Raw genomic sequence first — 20,259 nt, 5'->3', positions numbered from 1 at the left:
GGGGATGGGGATGGCCAGTCGGTGGCCGGATGGGGATGGGGATTTGCGAAAGTAGATTTCGCTAGAGAAGACTAAAGACTGAAGAGATGCGGTGCGAACCATGCGGTGCCCCGTGCCCATGCGTCGGTGTCAAGCTGCCAGCCAAAAAATTCAATACAAACACGTTTTTTTTCTTTTGGCCCATCAGGCTGGCCCGCACCAACCTGGGTTAGCCCTTAACCCAAACAGGCTAACCCATTTAAGCTTGGGTTTAATATAAGCTTAAATTTTATGACCCAACCCACCTCATTTTTAATTAAAAATGAGTCAACCCGATGGGCTAGACCCATATTGACAAGTCTACTAAGGAGAGAATTGAGAGTTTCAACACGAAGATTGAGTATATTAAACTGTAAAATTAATTTCAAGTAAAAAAAAGAGAAATATTATATTTAATTGGAAAAAAAGAGAAAAATAGTATGTAAAGAAGAGTGTGGAAGGAATATTTGGAGATTTGGTCTTGTAAACTATTTGAGAAGAAAAGAAGAATCATCAAGAGAATATATCAGAAAAAGAAAAAAAATAAACAAAACTTGATCCAATACAACTCCCAGTAAAATATCAGTTACATCACTATGTGTTACTCAATTGTTCTTTTAATTATTTTCTTTCGAGATAACTTCTAATATATGTAAATTTAGATATATTTTTAATTATTTTTTTGGGTTATTTAATTTGAATATTTATTTAATAATTTTCTTTCTTTCATAAACATGTCTAAACTCAAAAATTATTTTTAAAAAATAAAAATTGTAAAAAATAAATTTTAATGAAAACCAATCAAACACTTAAGATAATCATGATATTACCCAAACAAACTCTGCACCTATTATAAATCCTGCTGTGTAACACTGGAAACCTCCTCATTAACAAAAAAATGATCCTATTTGTCAAAAAATTAAAAATTATTTAGATAAAAATGTTTTTGAACTTGTAATAACAAATGGGTAAAATAGTAGTGATGAGATGGAGGAAGCTGACAGGTAAGCACATGTGACGTGCCCTTTAAATTCTCCTCCTTTCTCATCGTCGGTGCTAATAAATTTATAAAAGAAAGGAAGAAAATCAGAGGGCAGGCAAGCTGGGCGTGGACTGAGAGTGAGATTCTCACTGGAAATGAAGATGGATAGAATTAGATCTATGCTCCTTGTTTGTATAATCTTACTGGTAATTTCAAATTTTCACCTTGGGAAAGGGTTTTAAATTTCTTCGTGTTAAAGATTATTATTATTATTATTATTATTATTATTGTTTTTTTGTATTGATTTGGTAATGATGATAATCAGTTGGTCGCAAAAGGCACAGTCGGAAGTCGTAAGAGTGGAAAGTCTTCTTCGTCTTCGGTTTTTTCTTTGTTCAATCTTAAAGAGAAGAGTAGGTTTTGGAGTGAGGCTATCATACGTGAAGGTACCGATGCATTTTTTCTTTAGAATTTCCTCGATATTTTTTTGTTCTTACAAGAACTTTTTCTCTCCTTGTACAGATTTCCATGATTTAGAAACCACCAGCCCTTCTTCAATGGGTGTTCACAACTACACCAAGGCAGGTACGTTAATTTTGTTTTGCTTTGCTCTAACATTTGAGGAATAGCATTTCAATTCACCATCTGAGTGTCTCGCTATGTCAGGGAACATTGCAAATTACCTAAACCTTATGGAAGTAGAGTCTTTGTACCTTCCAGTTCCTGTCAATTTCATTTTTATAGGATTTGAAGGAAAAGGGAACCAAGGTAGTAGCCCAAACTTCACTTTTCTTTTTTACTTCACTAAGTATTGATTTTTGTTTTTTGTTTTCACTTTAATAATACTTGTAATTCTGATATTTCCTTGATCACTTTTATGTGTGTGTAAAATAGAGTTCAAGCTTCATCCTGAAGAACTAGAGCGGTGGTTCACCAAAATCGATCACATCTTTGCACATACACGAGTTCCGCGAATTGGAGAGCTTCTCACTCCATTTTACAAAATTAGCATGGATAAAATGCAACATCACCATCTTCCCATCATCAGTCATATAAATTACAAGTAATACTTTGTGTTTTTATTTTTTACTTTTTGATAGTTGTTGTTGATTTATACACATGCTGGCATCATCTAGAAACTAGAAAGTTATGCTAAACAGGATTTGTTTCCAGGAAACTCTTAAAATGAGGTTTTCATTATTGTTATTGTAATGATTAATTGCTTCTGCAGTTTCTCTGTCCATGCCATACAAATGGGTGAAAAGGTGACTTCTATCTTTGAGCGTGCCATCAATGTTTTAGCCCGCAGAGATGATGTATCAGGTGACAGGTGAAACATGTCCTAACCCAAACTCTCTTTTGTTTTATTGTTTTTCTTACTCATATAACATGGCTTTATTTTTTATTATTTCAAATTGTGGGGGGTGGGGGTTATTTAAGCGTAAATCTTACTTATGTATTCCTTCTTTTAACTTGAAAAATCTCGTTTGCTCATGGGAACTGCTAAATTGGGAATTTGATACTTCATGGTTTGCTCAAACATCTCAAAAGTCCATTGCTTACTACCATTATGGTAGACTATAATATAATTCAAATGAGAAAATAAAATTGTAGATTTTTGCTTTCTTGATACTTTTTATACTTATAGGGGGACCTATCAATGCAACTTGCATGTTTAGTAGCACCGTTTGGATCATACTCCAGTATTGTGTTCTACATTGTGCGGCATATTCAAGTTTAGGATCCTTCTGTTCCGTATTAGCAGATTTATGAACTTTTGATGTTTCAAATCACATGAGTTGAGGAAAACATTCAATATTAAATGTTTTGATGGAAACTTTCAATAATTAAGAGTTTTATGAGTTAAGAGCACAGTCTTCATGTGCAGTCTGTTTTTTGTAGATTGTTAAACTTTCTTAGAAATTATATAACTTATTTGGTTGGCTTAGGTTTTGTTAATCTGAATTTCATCTCTGGCTTCATTCAGTATTATTATGGCTCACTCTTGACAGGGATGGCACTGATTCTCTTTGGCAAGTGGATGCAGACATGATGGATGTTCTTTTCACCAGTCTTGTTGAATACCTGCAGCTTGAAGATGCATATAACATCTTCATTTTGAATCCCCATCCTGATGCGAAAAAAGCTAAATACGGCTACAGGTGCTTATTTTAGTAAGAAAATCTCTTTATTTTCTTTCCTTTTGTTTTTAGGACAAACAAGACCGAATTCATAAACCATCCTTATGAACTAGCCCATCAAACTCCTGCCTTTAGTTCCAGCTATTGCTCTTAACATTTTCATGATTCCTACCAACTAACTGAGGTAGATTTCTGTCCTTTTGCCTTCCAACATAAGCTGGTGTGGGGTCTACCTTTGTAGGTATTTGATGTTGCAGCAGGCTACATAAAACAGAGTGGAATATGTGGTGTGCTACTATTAAATCTAGATCTTTTGATTAAGACTGAAGCATCCGTTTAATATAGAACTGTTGGAGACCTGGAAAATCGATTTTGGTTCTGAAGGATGAATCTATCGCTCAATGCATTCCCTCTATTTATGACTAAAATTCATGTGAAGTTGGTGTGCCTAAAATCTCATGTTTTGGAAGTTGTGAATAGGAATTAATATTCCATGTTTTACTTCTCTCAGTCTCTCTGCACTGCACATGCACATCTTTGAAAATTGGACTGATTCGAGTTGCATGCAGTCTCCTTGAACGGCTGAGAGTGAGACTATGTATATTATTGCTGGCTAAATTGGTTAATACAATCACAAATAGGTTGTTTTTGTTCTCTCTTTCCTCTTCATCTGTTTACCTAATGCTAGCAACTTAATTATATAGACAGTTAAAAATGCATTTTTCCTTGTCACCAACATGTTGGATGAGTGACAAGCCATGACATGCATGTTATGTGTTGAGTAGAAACAGAGACGATCTTTTCCAGTTTTTAGCTCTAAAGAAGCTTTGAGCATGGTCGCTAGGGCACTGATATCACAAAGTTTGTTGGAAGAACCTATGTTACTTGGATTCAGGTATCATTGTCTGTCATGGGTATGTGTCTAGATGTTTGACTTGTTATTTTCTAAAATTTTGGACTCACGGATCTGGCTAAGGTGTTTGAAAAAATGATATGCATACATGGATACGTTTTAAAATTTTAGGTAACATGAAATTACTTGGGCCATATTTTATGTTTGACAGAAATCTTCGAGGCATTTATATTGGCTCAGAATAAGAAAATTAAATACCAAATTGGGCCTATGCTGATCCAAAACCAAAGTAGCTCAGCTATGCTATTCCTTTTTGTTTCTTTTACATGGGCATATAACAGAGATATTAATATTATATAGGCTTCAATATGTGGCGTTGTTGGAAAAGAATCACCATTTCTACTGGGCTAGATCCAGAATCTTCATACCCTTATCTCCATTTTTTATCTATTGCCTTGTAACCTTTTCACTTCATGTTCACTTTTTTTTCCATTCTCCATTCTCTCCCTTTTCTTCATTCTCTTTTCTTGCTTATTTCCTTACAACTCTTCCTCCGGCTCTCTCTTTAATGGTGGCATCTAGGGTTAATTTCACGCTTGATTTATGGATTAGATCTGCACATGAAAGTGGTTGTAATAAGAGTTGTCTATTTGATCTGAATTCCATACAAAAACATGGGGTTTGGATTTGTGTAACCTTTAGAAGAGGTGAGTGATCTATAGTGCTATACATCCCATAATCGTAACGAAGATAAATAAATACAGAAAGCACTATTAATGGTCTTTCCGTACCATAACCTCGAAATCTTGAGAACACGGTGCATAACTTTTCAGTCCTAGCAAGTATCTTTTTATACTTCAAAGATCAAACAGCAAGGCAATGTGTTACTAACTTGTACACTATTAACATGTTCCAGTGTCAATGTTAAACCACCCTTCCAGATTGCCTAGGCTAACCCACAATTTAATTGGTGACATAAATTCTTAATGTTCCCCCTTAAGTTGTTGGTATTGGAGTACTGTATGATTGAACTTGTACTTAGTCTCACTTATCATTACAATGTGTGAGACTCTAATCCAGCTCTACTTCCACAGATACACAGACTATTGAGCTTGTTTGTTTATTTGTTTATATGGATCAGTTACTCCTTCTGGTAGTAAACTAATTTTTATACCTAAACTCAATTTCTATATATTCTATCAGTTATTCATCTATTTTATTTGTTTTCTGTTATCTTAAAGTCTTTACTTTTAAAAAAATAATTGGCAGGAGAGGTTTATCTGAGTCAGAAATAACTTTTCTGAAAGAGGTACATATGAGTTTCTTTTCTCGCTTATTTGTTCCAGTTGCTGTTTGTTTTATCTATTATCATTTTTCAGTTTTATTGTAAAATATATTTCATCATCCTTTTGTACTTGTTAAATTCTTTTTTAGTTTGGTGAATTTGTAGCAGAATATTTGTTGCCTGTTTCCATTTTCTCTGGTACATTCATACTCGAAAACCTGCTTTACTTCAACTTTTATTTTTCAGGATAAGAGTCTGCAAAGTAAAATTCTTCAGTCAGGGCATATTCCAGAAAGTGTTCTTGGTATGAATTTTGTCTGGTTCTTATTCTCTTTAATTTTATTTTTCTTTGCAGTTGTTGGGATTCTTGCTAATTTATTCCTACACTATTTCTATAAGAATTAATATTATTAAGTGCTGAACAATCTGCAGCTCTTGATAAGATTAAGAAACCTTTATATGGAAAGCATCCTATGGCAAAGTTTGCATGGACAGTTACAGAAGAAACTGATACGGTTTGTCCCTTTTCCAAATGCTATGTGTTTGCCTCATTTCGTTGACTTTAATCTGGTAATCGGAGTTTATTGGTGTAAACTTGCAATATTGATCCCAGCGTTCTAACCAATTCTACTTCCCTGCCACAGCTTATTGTATGCGGAAAATTAGTAATGAACCTGGTGTATTTTTTCATTCCTTTGACTTTGACCTGGTAATGAGTATATTTGGTTGTAAACTTGTAATACTGAATTCTCAGCCTTGTAACTAATTCTACTTCCCCAATTCAGTTTATTGATTTAGTATGGATATCTGAATATTTGACCTGTTTTTAAATTTAAAAACTTTATAAAAGTCGAGTGATCCTAATGTCAAAAGGATGCAAGAAATTTCAATCCTTATTTTGCTTATATTAAGAGTAAACTATCTCATTTGTTAATATTTTGTTGCTCACAAAGAGGCAACTTGGAGCCTCATTTTTTTTCTTTCATATATATTTTCATTGGCTATTATGGTTGATAAAATTTTTAGGTGGAATGGTACAATATTTGCGTAGATGCACTGACCAATGTTGATAAGTTGTATCAAGGAAAGGACACTGCTGAAATCATTCAGAATAAAGTTTTACAGGTACCTAGTCTTTTTTCTCATATCTCTTTTTTTAGATGCACAGTCAAGAAGCATTAGGCATTGACAAGTCTGCAACTTTTGTTTTAACATTCTCCTTTTTTTTTTTTAATTTTTTTTACACTCAAGTTATTAAACGGGAAGAATGAAGATATGAAGCTTCTTCTTGAAAGGGAATTAAGGTCTGGGGAGTTCAGTGACCACCATGCAGAATGTCTAACAGATACATGGATTGGAAAGGACAGGTTCAAAATATCTTCTTTTCACTTACTTCCTCTCTCTCTCTTTCTCTTACAAAGACTTTCTAAAAAATGTGTCTCTATATGTATATATTATTGTAGCAGGTGGGCTTTTATCGATTTGACTGCTGGACCTTTTTCGTGGGGACCTGCTGTTGGTGGAGAAGGTGTGCGAACAGAATTAAGTTTGCCAAATGTGGGAAAGACCATCGGTGCTGTTGAAGGTGCTATAATCATTCTTTTTTTCTTTTGTTTAGATTTTCATTTATTTATTAATTTGTGTTTGAATCATTCATATGGGTGATGCTGGAACTTTCCTAGATGTAAATGAAACTAATGCTCGCTTGTTATCAACTGCTGTTGGTAAATTCTTGAAAATTGGTCTTTGCTTTTTTGTTGTTAGTTTGGCCATAATGGTACTGAATTCTTGCTTGTTAACATCCCGTATAGATTTGTTTAGTGTTGCTATGGAAACTTAGTGGACCTTTCTTTAAGTCTTTTTGATTCTTATTATGCTTGCTGTCTTTGGTCTTTCCTATTTTGTTGTTAGGATGGTCATAATGGTACTGTACTCTTGCTTGTTAACATCCTGTATGGATTTGTTAGCCCTGCTATGGAAACTTAGTGGACCTTTCTTTAGTCTCTTTGATTTTTATTATGCTTGCTGTCTTAATGATAACTGCTTAATTAATTGGGATTTCTAAAATGTTTATTACATCACATGTTGCAACTGTCACATACTAGATCATACATAATCAACCTTCTTATCTCATATTGTGTTTATCTGTATGTTTTATTATTTTTATTTGTTTTCCTTCAATCTGCACTTACTTTTATTTTTGTTGTGGCAAGTAGAAATTTCTGAAGATGAAGCTGAAGATCGCTTGCAAGATGCAATTCAGGAAAAGTTTGCTGTATTTGGTGATGTATGTTTACTTTATATGCATGTTCATGTGAATATACGTAGATGCTAACTCACACATGCTCATATGAACGGTAGAAACTGTTGCTTTATATGCATCACAGAGTCATGGTAGTATTTGAACTAAGGAGAGTGTTTCTTTATTTTTAATAATGAAATTCATATAGGGTTCGTATCTTGTCAGTCGAAAGTTAGTTATCTAAAGGGTTTCATTTTTCAGTGCATTGCTTCAATAAAGATTCAAGGTGCTGGAAGTTGAGTGTGTGTATTTGTTTATTTATCTAGAACACATTACATATATATACTTATGGATGAGTTCATCTATTTTGTCTTTTCTCATCAAGTATTGAAGCTTTTCACATTTTCCTGTAAAGTGGTAATTTTTTTCTTGATATCTTCCTCTTCTCTTCCTAAATTATAGCTCCATTTGTGTCAATTTTTGCGTAATATAACCCTTTTGGTATTGAAAACAGAATTTTCTCTCACTTTTTCCGCATGCTCCTTGTTTCCTTAAGACAAGTTTTGCGTAAATGAAAAAAATATAGAAAAGAAAATTAGTCGTAATTTATGTGATTTTATGATGTCTGAACACTTGCATAGTGTGTCAGTGTATCAGTTATCGTTCTGTGACTTTGGCAGTCATTGGTTTATTAGTATATTCATAAGATTGGAAGCCATTGATGTGCCCTTAAAATAGTCTCTGTTGGTGTTGTTGATTTGACTGTTGTTTGTGCTCAATGGGTTCTTCATCTCTAGATGGAGCATATTCTTCTTTAGGCAGACCTCTATCAAAGATAAGCTTACACTGATAACTAATTTCTCTACTGTTTTGGAGGCTTATACATAATTGAAGCTTCTCTCTCTGTTAGGTTTCTGCAGTTTTCTGCTTTATTTGATTCTGCATTTTAATATTGCAGAAGGATCATCAGGCAATTGATATTCTTCTAGCAGAGATTGATATCTATGAGCTTTTTGCATTCAAGCATTGCAAAGGAAGGAGAGTCAAGCTCGCTCTTTGTGAAGGTAGGCTTCATGTTATTTCTACCTTGAATTGCTAATATTTCTCTGACCAGTTTTTTAGGAAAACTGCCGGGCAAGGCATGATATGTTGCTCTAGGGACATTATCCTATGTTTTCCTTATATTTGGAGGGCTATACCTCCTCCTAGAGCCCACTTTGAGTTGTTGGATATGTATTCAACACGGGTGCTTTAAGGAACACGAATAGTCAAAGCAACATAGGTTATTAGTGTGGTCGGTAGGTGGTTTTAAGGTAGGCCATTCTTGTTGAGATTTTTTACAATGAAGATTTATTGTTTTGTCCCCTCATGCTTTTGCAATGAAATCTTTACTTTGAGTCACTTGTTTTATTTGCAATGGACAATCTATAGTCTGAAATCTAAAATCATTCTTTCAGATTTAACTGCCTAAATGATTCTCATTACATATTTGTTCTCTTAATTATTGTTTTTGTTTATTTTGTTGGGCTGAGTCCATCTAAGATAATGGTTTCATAAAATTCAATGTCCTTTAAAATTGTTTTTATGCAAGGGTTATGGTGCTATGCATTTTATATTTTGCAAATTTTTAATTTGAAATATCTGTTAAGTTTATGCAACTTCCAAGATTTATGATTTCAGAGCTTGATGAGAGAATGCGGGATTTAAAAGATGAACTTCAGTCATTTGAAGGTGAAGAATATGATGAAAGCCACCGGAGGAAGGCTATAGATGCTTTAAAACGAATGGAGAACTGGAATTTGTTCAGTGATACTCATGAGGTATCCATCTTTCCTTGAAAAATACTAGTGTGACATTTTCTTTAGGACATGTAGGGGTCATCTATAGTAATGACACCAAAATTCAAGCTATGGTTGTCCTGAAATGAGAAATTGTAGTTCGTTGGCATTGAGTTGTTTCTGTGCAGGATTTCCAAAACTACACAGTTGCCCGGGATACTTTCCTTGCACACCTTGGTGCGACCCTATGGGGATCTGTGAGACACATCATATCTCCTTCAGTTGCTGATGGTGCTTTCCATTATTATGAGAAGATTTCGTACCAATTGTTTTTCATCACACAAGAGGTATGGTGTGTGTCATAAATTTCCAAGGATCATTTATTAAAAATACTAAATTGTTTTTTTCTAACTTTACTGATGCAGAAAGTTCGACATATTAAACAATTGCCAGTGGACCTAAAGGCTCTCCAGGATGGGCTTTCCTCTTTGTTGATACCTTCACAGAAAGTCATGTTCAGTCAGGATGTGTATGCATTCTGAATCATTCTATGTTTCATATTTTGTTTCGTATTCTTCTTTTTTACGTATATTTTATTTTTTTTAATTTCTGTTCTAAACTATTTGTTTCGCATGATGACACTGTATAAATCTGGTTGTCTTTTTGGCACCTAAGTCTACGATTTCATTTATATTTATAGGATTTGAAGGATATGCAGTGGAATTAATTTTAAAATTAAAATAAACGTTTTCATACTGAATGGATTAGAAAAGAGAGTTTAGTATTGGAGAAAGCATGTAGTGTTGAAATGAGAATTAGTGAGGGTTTTGTGATGAAGATAAAACATGTAAGAACTTTTAGGATTGCAATCACTAATTGTTTTTAGAAAAAATGTACAAGGGTGGACATTCTGAAAAGAACATGGGTGCTTTAAAGGGAGAGACTAGGGTTCTTGGGAGTCACACACCTAAGGTTGTTTTCATCATGAGCACAATAGCAACAATGCTGAAAAATCTCCTGTAACAATTTGTGTTCCAAAAGAAAGAGTACCATTATCATAGAAAAAAAAAAGAAATGGTACCTTGATATTTATATAGGCTCCTACCAACCCTAATTCTAAAAGAATTATAACTCCTATTCGAAGTATGACTATACTTGGACTACAAATAGAAAAAATAACAAACTAAACTTAAAAGAAAGCCTATTAGGACAGTGAAAACTCAAACAAAGTTCTTAGAGAAGAGAACTGAAATTTCCAGCAAGCTGGAAAATTTTTTAATAATACCCTTGACATAAACTCAGTAAACAGAAAAATAAAATAACTTACAACTCTCAGTTGAAGAAATTTAAAGGGTTGATTATGTGTTTGGCACCCGAACTATAGTGCAATTGTCGATATGATGCTTGAAATGTAAAAATTCGCAATTAGGTACTCAAATTTTACTTGTTCAAAATAGTTTGCACCATTTATTGATGTGGCAAAATACAGCCAATAAAATGCATACAGTTTGGAAATGCTATGGCATTTATTTATTTTTTTGGAATTTTTATTTTTGAAATTAAAACATAAAAGAAAAAATAAGAACAAAAAGCAAAAATTGGGGTGAGAGAGGGAGAGGAAAGAGAGGAAAGAGAGAGAGAGAGAGAGAGGGGAGGAGGAGGGCTGGTTGGTCCGAGGCAGATTGGGCCATCTGCCTTGAGCTGGCCAGATCGATGACTGGCCGCCCTCCTCTTCACCCTTGACCCCTCCCATCTTTCTCTCTTCCCTTTCCTTCTCTCCCTTGACTCCTCTCCCTCTCTCTCTCTTTCTCTCTTTAATTTTCCATTTTTTTTTAGTTTTTTAGTTTTTAAGTTTTTGAATTTGAATTTTCTTTTTTTTTTTGAAATTTTCTCTTTCCAGTTTTTTATTTCTTAATTTTGAAAGTAAAAAAGGTTTTTTTTTTTTAAAATTTGTTTGATTTTCCAATTTCTTTTATTTTTAATTTTGAAGTAAAAATTTCATGAAAAAATATATTTTTTATTTTCTTTTTCCAAATTATTTTGTATTTTTAATTTCAAAAATAAAAAATTTAAAAAAATCTAAAAAGGTGAAATGATGTGACATTTTTAGACACATGGAGCATCCTTATTCACTGTTTTTTGGCGTCTCCCATTTGAATAGCATCATTAGTGAAAGGTGCAAATTGTTTAATGGAAGTAATATTTGAATGCCTAATCATGTATTTTTAAACTTCAGGTACCAAACTGACAGTTTTACTGTAATTGGGCAACCAAATGTGTAATTAACTCAAACATATATCTAAGACTTATGCCTGTAGAACACAACAATAAACCAAAATAGAATCTTAATTAGTTTAATCCCTTGATTAGCCTCATGTTTTGCATGGGAGAGTCTACAACTTGGGATTGAAGATCTCTGCCCAAATGCTTACCCCCAACCATTTCAATAAACCAATGCAGCAGTGCTGCCCATATCATTCTATATTTTCAGGTTGCTGCATGAAATGATGTGTAGGAATTCTATGCTTCATTTATTGCTATTCTGATGTAGTCTTTGTTACATTTATTTGGTTCCTAGTTGACTAATTTGTAAGAGTTATAGGTTATCACTTTCAGAGGATCCTGCTTTGGCAATGGCATTTTCTGTGGCACGACGAGCAGCAGCTGTTCCACTTTTGCTTGTCAATGGAACATATAGGAAAACTATCCGTTCCTATCTTGATTCTTCAATTCTCCAGCATCAGTTGCAGAGGCTGAATAATCATGGATCTCTCAAAGGTCATCTACTGTCTTCAAGTTGCTCACTGAGGGAATAAAATCAATTTGGTTTTGGAATTGTCATTTTGATGACTATCCACAGTGAAATAAAAAACTTTTGATCTTAATTGCTGAATAACATTAATATCTTTTATTTGTACTTTAAATCCTAATATGCCCTTTTTCTGTCTGATTAATTGTTTCTTTTATGAAATACAAGAAAAGATTGCAACAGTTTTGCATTGTTTTCCTATGATGGTGGTTCTAGTTTGTTATTCTGAAAACCGTTTGGTTTCAGTTTCCCTGCTACTGTGGCAGATGGCAATTACAATTCTAGTTTTCCTCTAAATGCATTGAAGGAGCCTTATTTACTTCCTTACATGACATTATTGTTCATTTGGTTTTATATTGCCACTCACAAATCCCTAAAATATCTGCCCCTTGATTCCATAGGAAACTTTATTACTCCCTCTGCTCCAAGTTGACTGGTCAACATTCCATTTTGCGACATTTTAAATCTGTCCCTCTCCCTTTTTTGAACACTTCAAGCTCTTACTTCTTCTAACTTCCAAAATAATTTTCAGCAAAGCTTTTACAATATTTTGGGAATTAAAAACCTTTGAGCATCAATATTTTGAATGTCAAAACTTCTTTTTCCTGAAATTGCATGAGCTGTGGACGTTCAATATATGGATTTGAGGGTGTATTTATGTGACCTCATGACCTGGCATGTATCATTTTCACTTGTAGGAGCCAAGTTAAATTACTGGTGGTTTGGTTTTTGTCTTTTGGATTTAATATTACACTTGATTCTTAAATAATGCAGGATCACATGCTCATAGCCGGTCCACCTTGGAAGTTCCGATCTTTTGGTTCATTCATACTGATCCGTTGTTAGTAGACAAACATTATCAGGCCAAGGCACTTTCTGATATGGTTATTGTTGTCCAATCAGAGTCCTCATCCTGGGAGAGCCATCTGCAGTGTAATGGAAAATCGCTTTTGTGGGATTTAAGGTTTGTCTCTGGCATTATTTGTTGTTGTTGGTGGTGTTGGTGTGTGTGTTTTTCAACAAATAAAAGAAGGGAGGGGGTTCATCCTTTAGCTATGCTACATCATGCATTATATCTCAGAAGGAAAAACCTATGCTGGCTTGAACAGTGATTAGTTTTTACTAGTAGAGTTGGCATTGTTTGTCTTGCTACTTATTTGTTGCTATTTGAGTTGATTAACTGTTCTCCCCTTTAAGGATTTAGTTATCAATCGGCTTGACTAGTAAAAAGTAAAAACTAGTGTCAAGAAGTTATTGTTAAACTTTTAATCTTTCGATACAGCTAGCTTGCTATTAGACTGTCAGTTCCGTTTGTCTAGATTGGATTCTTTTTTTAAGTTTGCTATGTTATTTGCAGCACTGCTATGCCAAGTTATGCCATATGTTCTGTTATATACTTGGACATAGAATGACTAAGCATTAGCTTGTTGCGCTCTTATTGATTGAATATCTAAATGAAGTTTCTTTTGGTCGCCTATGAGGCCTTGTCTCAGTCGCAGGGAAGCGGCCTTGGAACCTTTAGGTCTCAAATTTAAGTCCCATCATGTGTGGGTTGTCCAGCTTATGCTGGAATTTTCTACCTTTATGCTGGTTTGTTGTTTTGTTTGTTTTGTTTCTTCTATTGAATATAATAATTTTGTCGTATGTATTTTGGTTGTTTAATTGCTATTTCTACCTGTACATGTAATCTCATAAAAAGAAAAATGAAGTTGCTTTGGGTTAAAATAGTTGCAAAAGCTGAAGATGCTGGTTTTTGGATATTGTTTTTTCCTAGTGTACTTAGAGGATTATTTTAAATGACATTGCATTATGAACTATATTAATCCAAAGAGCAATTGTATGTTAATGTATCATTTATTTTCCTTCGCTACTTAAAAATTTGATGAATCATGCAGCATATTACCTGATAGATGCATGATCGTTGTTAATCTTTATTTTGTTTTGTTCTTTTCCCTGCAATCAGGAGGCCCGTCAAGCCTGCTTTGGCTGCTGTTTCTGAACATCTGGCTGGTTTGCTTCCCCTTCATTTTGTCTACAGTCATGCCCATGAAACTGCAATTGAGGTTTGCAAATTTTAGATGTACTTGAAATCTCACCTGTGATTTATAAGTGCAAATGCTTGGAGTCAACCTTAACAATCCCTTTTCTCCATTTTTAAGAGTCTTAGGAAATTTAAGCAAAGGGAATAATGGTCTAAATTTGCCTTTTCCTTCTCTGTGGGGGGCCTGGTGGAGGAAATTCAATTCACGTTTATCATAAAATCCTTTCAAGTTCTATCTATATGTTCAGATGTGCATGTTGTTTTCATCCCTCGCTTCTTGCTTTCTTATACACACACACAGATGTGCGTGTGGATGCAGCACATTATGCACATGTACACCCATATTTGTGTTTGTCTGATCTGCCACTCACTATCTGTGTCTATCCCTCCCGAACATGAAATGGAAACACCTAAAATAGGCACAGGTTGTTTGAACATGTTTTTTTGACTAAGATTATGTGTAGTATCTGATGACTTCCAAAAAAAGGATAAAAAGTCTAAGATCAAGTGTAGTATCTCATGTTATCACTTTATAATCTGATAACATGAGACCTATGGGTTCAGTTGATACTAAGTGTAATATCTGATAACTTCTTTTCTGAAGAAACGAGAGTATGGTATTTCCTCTTATCTGTTTAGAATCTGCTAACACATGAGCGTACAGGTTCACTTGATATAATACCCCTTGTAGGGAAGGGCCCATATAGTAGCTTGCCACAGAGGTGGGGGTATCCTTCAGTGTTGTTACCCCCACCTTGTGCTACAGCAAGGGCCTAGCACACCTGCCAGAAAAAAAAAAAAAAGGAAATGCCTCCATGGGTGGTCTTGATATGTCAATACAGTATGTATAAATAATTGGGTTGCCTTATTCCCACATACACTTGATTGTTTGATGCATGTTATGTCCTTAGCTTAACATGTGAGTCCCATGTACTATAATGACATATGCAATGAAGAGGCTTTAGTAAGCGGGGAAGTAGGGTCACCCTAAAAAATATGAACAAGCTTTGTTGCTTGTTTTTTGATAGGATTGGATATGGTCGGTGGGTTGCAACCCTTTCTCCATTACTTCTCAAGGTTGGCACATATCAAAATTTCAATCAGATGCAATGGCTCGGAGCTACATCATAACAACTCTTGAGGAGTCGATACAACTGGTCAATTCAGCCATTCACCTTCTACTCTGGGAGCGTACAAGTATCCTTTTTTTGTGGCAAATAAATAATTGAGAAGCATAGCATGCATGCACCCAGACATGACACACCACATGCTCACACATAAAATTATGCAAGGAAGGTGACCTTTTCATAATCCCCTAATCATATCATAGACTTGGGGTTTTGGGTATAGCCGGGCTGTGGGTTTGATACCTATTATTTCTTATCTTTGTACTGTATATTATGGCATGAATGTTCCATGAGAAAATGTTTCTGCAGTTAGACTAGTTTTTAAGTTAACAATTCTTATACTTGAAACCTTGCTATTATTTATTTCTTTCATCTTTTGAATCAAGAATTGCTTTTAGATTGTCTTTAGTCCTGACTTGGTAAAAATGGAGTTTCTACAAAGGGAGACTTAACAAAAAGCAGCTGAGAAAACCTTTAAACTCTTTCAATCCCAGGAGCGTGAGCTAGTGAACAAGTATAATTATGTTGTCAGCTTGTGGAGAAGAGTGAGTGCACTTGCTTATTTTAATCTTTGATTAATATTACTCAATCAATTCAATTACTACCACGTTATACTTTTCTGTTGATGGTGACTTTTACTTCACAGGCTAACGTACATTTCTCTTTTTCAGGTTTCAACTATTGCTGGAGAATTGCGTTATGTAGATGCCATGAGACTGCTGTATACCTTAGAGGAAGCAACCAAAGGGTTTGGCCTGCTAAACATTTTTCATTATTTGCTGCCCTTCTATTTATTTGGTTAAATAGCTAAATAGTTATGCAGATAAATTCTTTTCTTTATTGCATTGATTAATCTTGTCATTTAGAAAACGAAGGCTTCTTATGATGAACGAGCTCGTGGCCGGTTGCAACTGATGCATTTTTTTATTAATATTTAAAGTTTGAGTATCTGCGTGTTGCTTTAATATTAAGTGGTGTAGTGAAATTCTTAAGTGATACTTTCTGAAAAATATGAGAAAAATACTTATTGAGAACATGTAAAAGGATGGGAAATCTTTTAACATGTAAGTACCGGGATGAACATGAGTTGAAGCACATAAATCTCTTCAAGCAACTCTAAGCAAATAAAAATAGGAAAGCAAATATTCTGTGCAGTTGTTTTTATGCAGCCTTCAAGTTTCATGTTTTTTGGTCCTCTGCATGTTGTTGATGGAGATGCTTATTTGACTTTGTTTAATCAATTAACTGAATTGGTGGGTTGTACAATTAAGCTCTGGGCAACTTGCATGGTATCTGTGACTCCATAATCTTTTTCTACTGTTGCTAAATGACCAAATTTTTTGTAATATCTTCTGATCTCTTAGAAGTAAGCATTTTGATGGTATGATATTTGTATGTGAAAAGTGTGATTTATATGTTTATAATATTTCATTGGATGATGGTTCTATTTTTGCGGTAGTATTTTCTGATTTCTTAATAGCCATTCATTTTGCTGAATTTGATGGTACGATGTTTCTGTTTCATTGAAAAAATGCAAAAGATCTTCTAGGATTTAGATTTTTATGATATTTAATTTGATTGCGGTTTGATTAATTCATTATCAAGGGTTTTACTGTTATGAGCTGAACTTCAATTATTAATTCAATAATGGTATTTTGACCATTCATGAGGCTGTATATTTTATTCATCTGTTTATATGGAACTGAAATGACCTGTTGAAATTCTGGTCGATCCTAATTAAGAACCTGAAACCTCAAGAAACTTTGGGATCTTGAAATGAACTAGTGAAAGAAAATTATTAGGAGCACTCTCCTTGTGTTCGTTTCTAATAGCTAATTCCGGGCAGGATGGGAGGGGGAAAGATGGAGAATTTGAACTGTGCTTTATGGAGAAGCATGGCAATCGATCTGGCTAATGTGCCTTTGCCACGAAGTTAAGAAGCCACTTAGAAGCATTTTACTCTCTTTCCTCCCATTCACTCAAAAACAATGTGGGAAATAGGAACTGTTATCTCACATTGGCGGAAAATTGTTCTCCTTTATGTGTGTGTGTGTGTATTTTCTTCTTGTAAGATATCAATTTTGGGTTTGTACCTCTAAGAGCAGTAAGTGAATGCCTCCATGTATAGACTGACTTCTTGTTTCGCTGGCTCCTTGGTTCTGGGAATTGCAGCTTGTGGCTCTTGTGGGACAGAGGACGCTTCTCTGTCTTAATTGGTTGTTTGAGCACAAATGATGACCAACAATCCCACTTATGCTATACACTTTTTTGTAGTTCGTCTGTTCTTCAGGGTCTCTCTCTCCTGAATAGTTAGAGCAATGATTTGCAAGCAGTTAAAAGTTTTGGGGCTGATCTCGTAATTTCATTTTCTTTTGCAGGTTTGTTGATCAAGTCAATGCAACCATATCCCTTCTTCACCCGATTCAGTGCACAAAAGAGAGAAAAGTAGATGTGGAGTTTGATGTGACAACAATTCCTGCTTTCTTGATTGTTCTTGGTGTTCTATATATTGTGCTAAAGCCAAGACGACCAAAACCTAAAATCAACTGAGCTAATTTGTAGCTGATGTCATGGTCGCAAAATAGTGGCAGCAATTGTCTCAAAGCTTCTTGTAGATTTCTCATGAGAACAAAAATTTTCCCCTGATAATCACACATAGTTTGATGTACACAGCTGTTAGAAATGATAGTTGATCAGAGAAAGAAAAGAAATGAGAAAGTGGCAAAATGGTGAGCACACCAAAAGCATATAGCAGCAGTTGCTTCTCAGTTTTTGGTACCGTTCTTTTCATTAAACCTAGAATATTGATCTAAACATTGTCATTTGTAACATGGGTAAAGATATTGCCAAGAGACAGCAGCTTTATACGTAAGCTAATTGTAATACTCATTTGTCACTGATGAGGTATCAAAACTGAAATTTTCCAAGCCTTCACCGTCTCCATCTTGTATTTTCTGAGGCAAGTTGAAAGGTCGACAGTGTCCCTATCAGCTTGAATTGCGGCTGGTCGGTGAGCGTGTTTATAAATTCCTCAGAAACTAGTGCATAATCAGGTGGAAGAAGTGAATGGAACGCGTGGGCATTCTGCTGCTGTCCCGGGTTGCCTCATCAAACACACTCTGTGAAGCCTCTTTCTTTTATCTTTAGAAAAAACTTCTCTAAAAGTCACCCCGAAACATTAATTTTATAGGGGACATTCGTTGCCTAAGATAATTGGGTCGAAATGAGGCAAGACTTGCCCTATTGGTTTCCAGCACAAGATAATGCCAAGCCAAGACCATAACGACGAGGACACAAGATTATGTTTGAAAACATAATTTTTTGAGAATGTGGATTATTTGGATTTAGTTGTTTATAAATTTTGAAAATCAGATCCACATATTATGTAAAAATTAGTTGAGATTTAATCTATTTATATATTTGAAAGGGTGTAAAAAGATGAATTTAAGTTAACAAATTTTTATATAAATATTTTAAAATTTCACTGCTAAATAAAAATTCAATAAATCTTTGAATTTGAAAATCTATACTATATAATAAATTGATCCTAAATGGGGTCAATTGAATCAAACTTGGTGTTGCAGTTGAAGGACATGTGATTGATTTTGGTTTGAATTTTGAGATGTAGATGGCATTTTGTAAAAAAGGGCAGCTTTTGTGTCTTTCTAACGTATAGGTTAAGGGTTTTTTGGTAGTTGTGGCCTGTTACTAATTATAGTTTTTTGTTGCTTTCTCTCACTCTTAAGGGTGAGCAAAATCAATTTAGGTCAATTACCCACTCAAATCAAATGTGATTTTGGTAAAATGATTCGGTCTAATTGGTTCATTGGATCATTGATCTAATTGATTTTTTGGTCGATTCTCGGTTTTAAAATTTTTGGACCAATCCATCCAAAAAATTCAAACTAATTTTTTATATATTTATATATATAGTCATATATATAATTTTTTTTACATATTAAGAAAAATTGATAGTAAACTTGATTAATAATATATTTAAAATATATTAGGGTATTGTATGTACGTATACAAATCATAATCATAGTAATTTAATATTAATTATATATATTTATTTATTCATAAATCTGTATTAATATGAAATTACAAGTTATATATTTTAAATGATATAAGTTATATGTTAATATTATAATATATGATAGTAAATATCCTGCATATTAATATGCTATAATTATTACATTTTAGTAAAGTTTTGTAATATAAAATGGTACGAATATATATTTATGTATATAAATATATTATATATACATATACATAAGCATTACTATAATTTATAATAAATTTTATTTATATGATTATATTTAATAACTTTATTGTATCACCTTAGATTTTATAACATCTTGTTTATAATTAGTTATTATTTATACAAACTTTGATATAAAACATTATAACATATAAGTTATGTTATTAATTATATATATAATAAAGTCATATATTATATATACATATTTAATTTATGCATAAGCATTATTATAACTTATAATAGACTTTATTCATATGATTATATAAAACATTTTAACATATAATTTGTATCATTAATTATATATATAACAATGTAATATATTATGTGTATACATTATATTTAATTTACACATAAGCATTACTATAAGTTATAATAAACTTTATTTATATGATTACTCTTAATAAGTTTATTAGCACTCACCTTAGGTTTTATAACATATTGTTTATAATTAGTTATTATTTATGCAAACTTTGATACCAAACATTATAACATATAAGTTTTATTATTAATTTCATATATATATATAATTATAGATAAAGTTTATAAGTTTTAATATTATAATTTATAGAAAAAAGGTGATAAAATTTTGGTCCCTTGGTTCAAAATCGGACTAACCAAACCAAGTCTATGTTTGGTTGGTTTGGTTTCCATTATATTTGGTCAGTTTTGGTCGATTTTTTAAAAATGATTGGTCTATTTGGTCTTTAGGTATGGTGGATCAA

At 33.5% G+C, this 20,259-nt stretch overlaps 1 protein-coding gene across 2 annotated transcripts; it reads left to right on the top strand.

The window, feature by feature from the left end:
- The first annotated feature begins 987 nt into the window (after positions 1–987).
- On the top strand, positions 988–18,203 carry LOC110410319 (uncharacterized). 2 transcript variants are annotated; one of them, XM_021419957.2, is made up of 25 exons: positions 988–1,206; positions 1,326–1,446; positions 1,523–1,585; positions 1,667–1,768; positions 1,895–2,063; positions 2,232–2,330; positions 3,013–3,162; positions 5,264–5,303; positions 5,526–5,583; positions 5,712–5,794; positions 6,306–6,404; positions 6,531–6,646; positions 6,743–6,864; positions 7,496–7,566; positions 8,480–8,585; positions 9,202–9,341; positions 9,488–9,646; positions 9,725–9,828; positions 11,902–12,077; positions 12,883–13,072; positions 14,072–14,171; positions 15,178–15,346; positions 15,739–15,821; positions 15,948–16,024; positions 17,655–18,203. In XM_021419957.2, exons 1-25 carry the CDS (start codon positions 1,156–1,158, stop codon positions 17,824–17,826), a joined length of 2,820 nt encoding a protein of 939 aa, XP_021275632.1. In that variant the 5' UTR covers positions 988–1,155; the 3' UTR covers positions 17,827–18,203. The 2 variants fall into 2 exon arrangements, with proteins under 2 accessions (XP_021275632.1, XP_021275633.1); XM_021419958.2 differs by having other exon boundaries at positions 989–1,206; positions 6,746–6,864.
- The last annotated feature ends 2,056 nt before the right edge of the window (positions 18,204–20,259 follow it).

This window comes from Theobroma umbraticum, unplaced genomic scaffold, assembly GCF_002168275.2.
Source record: "Theobroma umbraticum cultivar Fairchild unplaced genomic scaffold, ASM216827v3 scaffold_56.0, whole genome shotgun sequence".
In the NCBI taxonomy this organism is placed as follows: Eukaryota; Viridiplantae; Streptophyta; class Magnoliopsida; order Malvales; family Malvaceae; genus Theobroma; species Theobroma umbraticum.
This window is presented reverse-complemented; position numbering and strand designations above follow the sequence as displayed.